Source organism: Sander lucioperca, chromosome 3 (assembly GCF_008315115.2).
Source record: "Sander lucioperca isolate FBNREF2018 chromosome 3, SLUC_FBN_1.2, whole genome shotgun sequence".
NCBI classification, from domain to species: Eukaryota; Metazoa; Chordata; class Actinopteri; order Perciformes; family Percidae; genus Sander; species Sander lucioperca.
In genome coordinates this window covers 18,316,849-18,326,486 of record NC_050175.1, presented here as the reverse complement: position 1 = coordinate 18,326,486, position 9,638 = coordinate 18,316,849, and the positions used below count along the sequence as shown (strand labels likewise).

Genomic DNA, 9,638 nt, shown 5'->3' with positions numbered 1-9,638 from the left:
CTAGGCTGGGGATAGGATGGCGAGGGAGCTGGCTGGGGATAGGATGGCGAGGGACATGGCGAGGGAGCTATAGGATGGCGAGGGAGCTATAGGATGGCGAGGGAGCTAGCTGGGGATAGGATGGTGAGGGAGCTGGCTGGGGATAGGATGGCGAGGGAGCTGGCTGGGGATAGGATGGCGAGGGAGCTATAGGATGGCGAGAGAGCTAGCTGGGGAATGCACTGTAATGCACAGGTGTCTGTGTTTTCATTGATTTCAGGTTCCCTTTCCATCAGTTCATCAAAGGCCTGCTACACACTCACGTTTTGTCAGAAAAAACAAAGCCTGCAAACACTATACAAGAGATGTTGTGTGCTTGCCTTTTTCGTCAGCATCAACATTCTGCATTCCAAGGGGAGACTCAAGAGCAAATTTGGCACGAGATGGCCTTATTGGGAAGATTTCCTTTACATCTGACTGGTCTGAAGCACAACTTAAAGAAGAACATTTGCATTGTCTATGGGCCAGTCATTCCCATTCGAGTATTTGATTACAGTCAAGGGATGCAAAAGACTAATGAAACCAAACGTCTCGAGCAGTTTTTTGTGGGGTGGAAAAGAAGTTGCCTCGATTAGTTCAGCCACTTGTCTCTATATAATGGCATTAATACGCAAACCTGTACAGGTAAACACTTTATTTGACAGTACAGAGTTTCAGTTATGGGCAACATTCAATGTATTAGAAGTAAAAATATGTATGTTGCTTATTCTGCTTCTTTACATAAATAACATATCCTTTTTTTAGGTTAACTTAGTGTTAAATACTTCTGCATTGCCACTGGCTTGATGTATTATATATCACACATAACATACTTTTTTCTCCAGGAGGAACCTGAGGAACTCTCCGATAGTGACTTTGAAAGTCCTGTGGGCTGGAGAAGGAGAGGTGGGTGTGAGAATTTGAAATGTTGTTTTGCAACAGGTTGTAGGCACAGTCAACAGTTACTTTCTCACAGCAATGGGTTTATCATTTATTTATAACATTTTTTATCTGTTCTAATTCTGCTCATCCCAAAATTCAGATATGGGTAATTAATTAAAAATGTTAAGTACTTTGTTTCCAATTACTGATATATATTTTCCCTTCTTTTGTCCATAACATGTCATTTAGTTCATACAGTGTCACCTTCCACAAGTGAAAGTGAGGTCATCAGTTTGCATGTTCTCCCGTGTTTGTGTGGGTTTCCTGCACCATCAAAAACGGGTACATTTAGGTTAATTATCCAATCAGTGCCCTTGACCAAGGCACTGGCTCAGAATCTGGAGTTGGTTCACAGGCGCTTTGCTATGGTTGCCCCTGCTCCTGGGATGGGTTAAATGCAGAGGACAAGTTTCACTGTACTAAATTGTATGTGTGATTAATAAAGTATACCCTTGTCCTTGACAACTCAGTAATTACTGCTTTATTTACTGCAAAAGTTGAGTTCACACTTTAGGATTGTAGCCCTTGTAGCCCTTGTAACCCCAGTCATGAAGTGTGCAAACCACAACACTCCTGAGTACAAGACAGGCGTGTAGTGTGAACAGTACAGTGATCTTAAGACTTTGAAAGTCCACTCAAGAGAGTGAAAGTCAGGGCCAGGCAGAGGAACCGAGACAAGTGTTTCCTTATAATGTGGCAGAATTTGTGTAAGATATTGTTTGGGCTTCATAGAAATACAGTAGTGTAGATGTTGGTCTGTTTACATTATGAACCTCTGATAAAAGTCTCTCTCTCTCTCTCTCTCTCTCTCTCTCTCTCTCTCCCTCTCTGTGTCTGTCTGTCTGTCTGTCTCTCTCTCTCTCTCCCTCTCTCTCTCTCTCTCTCTGTCTCTCTCTCTCGCTGATTTCTGCTGAATTTTCTGCTGTCCCTGTTTATCTCCGTTTGCTCAGCCCTGTTTATCTGGAGGAAGATGAGGCTCTTGAAGAGGCAATTCAGCGTAGTCTACTAGAAGAGTGTGTAGGACCTGCTGTTAATACTTTAAAGTAAGAGTTACAAGTAATTTTTTATTACGGTAAATATCTTGTTTACACCAGTGTAAACATCGCAAACAACATCAAACAGTTATATCATCGTGCACTGAAGGTGATAATGGAGTAAATGCACAGATAGCCAAAGGTCTGTTTATCTTTATCATTGTCTTTTTTAATATAGGTCATCTGAAATGCTGAGCAAAGAAGAAATTGCAGGCCTTCTACAAGCTCACAGTGAGAGAGTTATTACATTGGGAACAAGACCGATCTATATCAGTCGAACCAATGTTTGGACCACAGCCTTACTTGTGTTTAAGAGACCCAGTTTTGCAGAAAGCTGTGACACGCTCTATGTCACATTTGCAAGCGATGAACATGATGCTGTGGAAGATGCTGCTGACCTTGGGGGTCCCAGACGAGAGTTTTTCCGCTTACTGATGAAGGCTATCTTCCAGGACAGTGGAGTTTTTGACGGTTTTTTATAAATATATATATATATATATATATATATATTGTGGCTACCTGACCACAAATATTGGTTTGTAAATGCCAGAGAAAATAATACAGAATGTGCTGCTTAATTTATTTAATCTTTCAGGCACACCAAATGGATGCACACCAAGACTGAACATGCTCCACTTGCAAAATGGAGTGTATCGAACCATTGGCAGGATGATGTCTACAATAATAGTGCAAGGGGGTGAACCACCTGCATTCCTATCCCCGAGTGTAGTGGACTACATTGTGTCTGGGGACATCCTTCAAGCTCATGTGACACCTGATGATATAGGTGACCCTGATTTAAGGGAGAACCTCAATAAGGTAATGCACAATGTTCTGATCTGAAGACTATTGTAGTAAGCCTTTGCTTTTTTTGAATATTCCACAGCAGTACAGTTACTTTTATTTTGGTGGAATGCATTATCAAAATAATTTTGGTTTCATATTACCAAATAAATCTAAAAATTCAAACTTTTCTTGTCATAGGTAAGTAACTATTAAGTGAAATGCACAGTCTACATAGTACTTCTGTAAATGTTGGTTAAATGCAGTAATTTGAGAAAATAACATTTGATCTGTAATATTTAGATTCAACGGGCAACCTTGCAGGATGATTTGGAGAAAGCAGTCAGCTGCTGTGACACATGGCGATATCAAGTAGAGGGGCTTCCACTCGTAGTCACCATGGCCAACAGAGATGTGTTTGTGAAAAATGCAGTTCTATACCATACTGTTGTGCAATGGCAGAGCTGTCTTGACCAACTCATTGATGGCTTGTCCCACTATGGAGTAAGATTTACCTCACAGTTCTGTATCACCTTTGATTATCTTTATGGCCTTTCATTTATGGTGTTGAATTTCCCTCCAGGTTTTATCACTCCTGAGAGAGAACCCCAGCTTGCGTGTGCTGCTTGACATACCAGGAGAGGACAAAGGTCAAGAAGCTGATATTGTAGCTGGTATTCTCAAACCAAGCTACTCCGTACTGGGGAGCAACAGAAGAGCTAAGGAGGAGTTGATGGTGGTCAAATTTAGGGAGTTTCTCCAATGTGTTGAAAGTAAGTATGTATTTGTAATTCAGTATATTATACAATAAGGCAATCCAGGACATTTACAAATTAATTTTATTCTTTACAACTCATGAAGCTGTGCCTATCTAATGTTTATGTACCACAAACAAGAATACAGTCGTTATCTGATTGCTTTTCAGAATAAAATTGCTTTTTCACCAAAATACCTATACACTAATCCATTAGTCACTCAATTATTCATTGATTCAGGCTTTCTTAAACCTGAGTATTTTCCAGTCTCCAAGTCAACACTGGTTTCCCTTTGCTTTTAGATAAAGAGCTGAGAGAGACATATGGGGACAGGACTCTTAACCAACGATGAGGAGGCATTCCTCAAGACTTTGAGCCCTGGTCACATCCTGGCATTTGCTACAGGGAGCAGCAAAGTCCCAGCCATTGGTTTTCATCCAACTCCTAAATTAATATTTATTCATGATGACAAAAAACATCTTCCCATTGTGCACACTTGTGCAAATGAGCTTCACCTTTTTGTGAACGCAACAACAATGGCTGATGATGATGAATTTAACTACTGCTTCCTAGTAGCACTAATGAATGGATCTTTATTCAGCACCATTTAAACAACGAGATGTTTAACAGCTACCATTAAAAGTACAAGGCTTATTTTTTGCAAGCACAACCGGAACATAAGTGTACTGTCCTAGTTTTGATTTTTACTGTAAATCTACTACTAATTTACTGAAATCAGTTAATTTGTAAAAGAACCCCTGCAGTGTAATACACCACTGTTTAGTGCAGGGCTCCCCATGTTTGTCAAACCAGGCTGCTGTGGTGTTCTGTGTACCCTCTGCCCCCCTCATGGTAACAACCCTAAAACTTTACACTACAGCCCAGTGGTTGATTGTGTCCATGTGTAAGTGTATTTCATAGAGGACATAGTTTGTCCATATTATAAAGCAGTGGTTTCAATTGCAGTACATAAGAAAACTGAAAAAGAAATACTTTAGCTTGTGTTTTCCCATCTTGCTCCACATTCTTTGCCCTGTTTTTTTTTTTATCTTGTCATCAAATTTTCTGTTAAGAGCTTTGCAATACAAATGCAACATTGTGATGTACACATTATGTGAACACATCTATCACTTCCTGATTTCTGTAAATCACCAGCCAGCCACATGCAATCAAGTATAGCCTAATGAAAAATAATAAAAAAAATTAAAAAAAAATTCAGTAGCTGTACTTGAACAAGAGTGTGCAACCGTAGCCCCTTTGAGTTCATTATAGTTTAAGGACTTAAGGTTGGCTGTACGTATTAGTATAAAAGGATCGATAGAGCTATCGGCTCTGGTTTCCATGTGGTTTCTGTGGTTTTTGATTGTTAAAAACTCTATTCCTGTTTGTGGATGTTAATTACAAAAAGTGTTACCTCTGTGACTACTGTATCTGACCCTTCTTTATACTGTAAGATGTTGTACTGTATGATTGGAAGGATATGGAACCAGTCATCGGAGTAATAAATCACTAATGTAGTTACTTTAACCTTGTGATGTGTTTTTTAACAATGATTGTTGATGAATTTAACTACGAGTTTTTTTTACTGAAACAGTAGTGAAGGAATAAACTATGTACATTTACTCAAGTAAGGTACTTCCGTAGAAATTTGAAGTCATTTTCAGATTACAATTTTTAATTGCCCTCCTCACCATTGAAAGCCAGTATATTCAGATTTATTGATGTTAAATGTTTTGTGATAACTGAAAAATTTATTTGTTCACGTGTTGAAAAAATTCCTTCTCCTATTCCTACTCCTCAAGCACTTTACAAAACCTTTTGGATTAGTTGCAAAATGCATCATCACAAAGCTGAAAACAGTTTTTGTCTTACCTTATGAACAGCCATCTTCTCAGAGATACATAATAAAGATACAATAGTTATGTATGTAATGTATAAGATATTATAAAACACTGACAGGTATCATTTTACTTCACTGAGTAGTTTTACTTTGCATATTTAGGTACTTTAAAAATCAGGAACAATGTACTGCAATGTAGTGGAAGACAGTTATGTATCAATACATCTGTAGAGCCCTGAAAAGTATTTCACTGTTCTTTCACATAACAGGAGTCATCTTGTATTTATCCACAGTACCGTTGTTTTTGACTTGACAGAAAACAGATGCAAAAGTGCGTCTGTAGCCTTTTTAACACTGACATCAAGTATGTGCCATTATGTAATTTTCAAACATCTATATGCTGGCAAGAGGCTTTAAATCTTGCAGTTCAAGAAGCACAACAAAACATCAATATTTGTTTCACAGTGTACTTTTGAAAGTACAATAAGGCTAATGTTACCCAGTTGTCCATGTTATGCTGAGATCACACATTTCCAAGTTTATCAAAAATAAACTGTTGTGTTCTCTGAAACAATGTTTTGCCATTGTTGTTGTCATTTTGAAGAGGGTTAATGGCATCATTCAGTTCTTGCAAATCCCTGTCATTCAATGGGGAAAATCCTCTTTGAGAGTTTGGTGAGGAACAAAAAACTACCCCTGCTGTTGAGAGTTCTGGGTTGTGAAGATGAGGCAAATCATTACCCAGAGTAAAAAGCTGAACTGGTGTTCTATTTCCTTCAGATGACATAGAGTGTTTGTTAAATCCAGCTTTGAATTCCTCCAAAGTGCGGTTGATTCTGGGTAGAAAGACATAATCGAGACAAAATAGGTCTGTCGCATTGTCTATGTCTAGAATACCCAGGGATTCCAGTTGATAAAAAATGGGTGCATAAATATGGCTGCAGTTTTTGTTCAAGTCTCGGTTAAAACGCTCGATCCTCTGGTTGTGTACAGAACTTCCTGTTAAGACAGAGCCTTCCCCCCCCTGCTCGCATGCATGTCCTCCCAAATCTGAACGTTCTCTCCTCCGTGATCAGTCCTGATGTGCAGTGGTCTGCCAAACTGTCCAACAGCTGCAGTAAAGAGGTCTCTTACAGTTTCAGCACGATTATTGTTGGAGCAATGAAGAAACATCAACATCCTACTGTAGCCATCTATGGCACCATGAACGACCAATTTCCACCTAATCAACTTATGATTTCCGTCTACATGCCATATGAAATTTGGATGTGGGACAGAGTATACTCGCCGAGCTATTGCTGTTCTTCTCCTGGCTAGGACACCAATTGGGTCCATCCTTCGCAGTGAATCTCTTACACATTGTCTTTGAACCACGATGTTTTTGGAGCGGAGATGCCCCATAAGCATCACTTCTCCAACATTTGGGTGTTCAGTTTTTATTTGTGACACTTCAAGATCCAACTGTTGATCACTGATGCTCTTAAATTTTGACGTTGGGATATTATAGTCTTGCAGTAACTTGTAGAAAGTTGGCCTTGAGATTGAAAGAATAGATGCCGCTTCTGTAAAGGTGGTTTTCAGTGAAAGAACATGTTCAAGCTCCTCTTTGGAAATCTGATGTCTTCCTTGGTAGTCATTCTAGAACACAGCAAAGAATATTACATTTGCCATGTTTCTATAACAAACAAGGGTTATTCAAGAGAGAATTATAGACACTATAACAGATGAGCATTCACATCCACTCATCTTTCTGACTGAAGAGAATTATAGATTGTACTGTACATTTATTTAAGAAATGTTTAAATAAAATGGACAATCAAAAGATGAGAGGTTACTGAGAGGTAAATGAGAAATAAACAAATATGAACACGAATATTAATGAGTACTTACTGACAGACAGGTCACTGGAGCGAAGTCTGTTGCTGGTAAAGGTATGGTAGCGCTGGTGCTGGAGCCCTGAGGAGTTTTAAAATATAAACAAAATACCAAAGACGTTGTTATCTTGTCACATGTTAGTGTTGTGTAAAATATGCCACCATGATTGGAACTAATGCCGAAACATTATGTTACGGTCCTTAACGCGTCAGTCTCACTGTGTTGTGTATGTGGAGCTGCATCTGCACATGAGGAAACCAAGCTGAATCAGGATAAGCATGTCGACATCACGGACAGAGACGTAAACAGCCCACAGCAGTTATCAGGAGTTCTGCTTTTTTTATTATTAAACTTGTTCAACTGTGATCGTATAGTGGAATGGTTATTTTTAACAAAAGTATAGTGTTACATGTTTTACAATACTTTGTCTATTTCACAGTAAAATGTAAAATAAAACAAATTAAATCTTCAACTTCTAAGGCATTTCTGCTGTATAAAAATACAATATATGAATCAGTACAGTGTCTTCAACACCGGAAAATAGCTCTTATAGTTTAATATTATACATTTTTCACATAACAAAAGTCAATATCAAATTCAATAACAGTTACCTGCACATGAGGAAACCAAGCTGAATCAGGATAAGCATGTCGACATCACGGACAGAGACGTAAACAGCCCTACATAACGCACAGTAAGTCAGACGGAGGAATAGCATTAGAAATCATGCAAAATAAGCTAGGCTACATTTAGCATTCAGCTCTGAGCCTAAAACTAATGACTTACTCGACCCCAAACAAACGGCATTCATCTCTAAATTACATCACAACAAGAATACAGTAAAATAAAACATTTTTTGGTGGGCTTTAAAGCATTTTGGCTAATACTGTCTCTGCAGCATTTAACATGCGACTTACCACAGCAGTTATCAGGAGTTCTGCTGTGGATTACCCATAATTCGTTACTTTTAGCACCGCGGCGCAATGTGAAAGTGACGCCGGCAGACGGCGCTGTCCCCATTTATGCAGCAATTTAACAGAACACATATACAACCCGTTACAATTACACCACACAAATTAAAAAACCAACAAACAGCCAGCTAGGTTACATGAGTATGAAAGTATACCGAGCGGTATGATGTCCCAGTGGAGGTGGTGGGTGTGGCTGGCCCCGGTGTGTTATTGTAGGTGGTGGGAGCCTGAAGAGCTAAATATTAGCAACATTATATTTCATGTGTTTTTAATGTTTATATGCCCAGCAGTCAAAAACCAGGGTTGAGATTGGCAAAGGAAACAAAGAGAGACACATTTTGTGCTTTTTTACAGTATGCACTCTGACTCTGGTACCTTATTCACATTAAATGTCTTTATCATTGTGACTGCCTCTGTCCTCCATCAGCATTACTCTCTCTCTAGCCAAGCAGAGAACGGTTTTATCTTGTGAGTAAAGGCCAGCAGGTAAGCCAAGGTGAGATGTCTGACTGAGGACAGAGGCAGATTTCCATTTGACCAACAATTTACAGTGTCATTTGTGGGCCTGAGGGGTGACAAGTAGCCTCCGTTAGCTGTAACGCTAAATTATATAATTCATGCTTTGCTGCTCAGAACATCTTCACATAATCTTGAACTCACATTTACTCATGAGTTCATCCCACTGCGTCACGTAACCGGTGTGAGTTTTACGGTTTATAGAAACAAATGTGCTACACATAAAGTGCATTGGTGCTAGTAGCAAATCTCTACTGGCTACCGTTAGCTAGTTTAGTTAAGTTAGCCGTGACAAGAATCCAATGCTACGTGATTTGGAAAACATACTTACCGAGGTGGCCTGTGGCTGTGGTGGCCCTGAGGCGGTTGCTGTCGCTGTTGAAAAATGTTGTATAGCCGCCAGGACGGCTCTGCCGATGTTCTCGGCTAACGCCGATTCGTTGAACATTTTCGCAGAGCGACCATGACCGACAGTACCGTACCTGGTCAGGGGCGGGCGGGGAAAGGCTCTTGCTGGCCTTCATGCAAGCGAACATGACAGATCAGTCAAAGTGAGCCCCCTCGTGGCTGGCTATTATGGCTACAGGTCAAGTCCCGCACCCTTCATAAAAGTGACACTAAAAACTCAAAGTAGCCTACTCTTCAAGTACAGTTTCTCCAAACGTGTTTATTATTTTAGGTAGTTATTATCACGACAATCCATATCCAAGAGTCCATTTCCCCGGATGAGATGGTTTTTATTCGTTATTTGACACTATAAACACACACTGACCTCCTCGAGGTTTTATTTTGGCACTTCCGGTTACCGGCATTTTGAATTTGCATATTAGTTAAATATTTAGTTTCACCCGAAACATTTAGATTCAACATTTAGATTTAGATTTAGATTTAACATTTAGATTTA

General features: G+C 39.4%; 1 protein-coding gene and 1 long non-coding RNA gene across 3 annotated transcripts; one reads left to right on the top strand and one right to left on the bottom strand.

The window, feature by feature from the left end:
• Positions 1-536: 536 nt before the first annotated feature.
• Positions 537-2,463, top strand: LOC116060688. Its single transcript, XR_004107555.2, has 4 exons — positions 537-663; positions 864-924; positions 1,911-2,003; positions 2,173-2,463. It is a non-coding gene; the product is annotated as an uncharacterized LOC116060688 (long non-coding RNA).
• A 3,828-nt stretch (positions 2,464-6,291) lies between these two features.
• On the bottom strand, positions 6,292-9,310 carry LOC116060639. Of its 2 annotated transcripts, none has more exons than XM_031314318.2 (4): positions 9,066-9,310; positions 8,374-8,445; positions 7,263-7,328; positions 6,292-7,010 (listed from the first exon to the last, which is right to left on the bottom strand). In XM_031314318.2, exons 1-4 carry the CDS (start codon positions 9,180-9,182, stop codon positions 6,375-6,377), a joined length of 891 nt encoding a protein of 296 aa, XP_031170178.1. In that variant the 5' UTR covers positions 9,183-9,310; the 3' UTR covers positions 6,292-6,374. The 2 variants fall into 2 exon arrangements, with proteins under 2 accessions (XP_031170178.1, XP_031170179.1); XM_031314319.2 differs by having other exon boundaries at positions 7,267-7,328.
• Positions 9,311-9,638: the final 328 nt, after the last annotated feature.

What these genes read in the sequence shown, in the direction of transcription:
- LOC116060639 (XM_031314318.2), bottom strand. Translation starts at nt 9,182, where the DNA reads ATGTTCAACGAATCGGCGTTAGCCGAGAACATCGGCAGAGCCGTCCTG. An exon ending in CTGGGACATCATACCGCTCG is followed by an intron (nt 7,329 to 8,373) that starts GTATACTTTCAT and finishes AAAACTCCTCAG; the next exon opens with GGCTCCAGCACCAGCGCTAC. An exon ending in CTCCAGTGACCTGTCTGTCA is followed by an intron (nt 7,011 to 7,262) that starts GTAAGTACTCAT and finishes GCTGTGTTCTAG; the next exon opens with AATGACTACCAAGGAAGACA.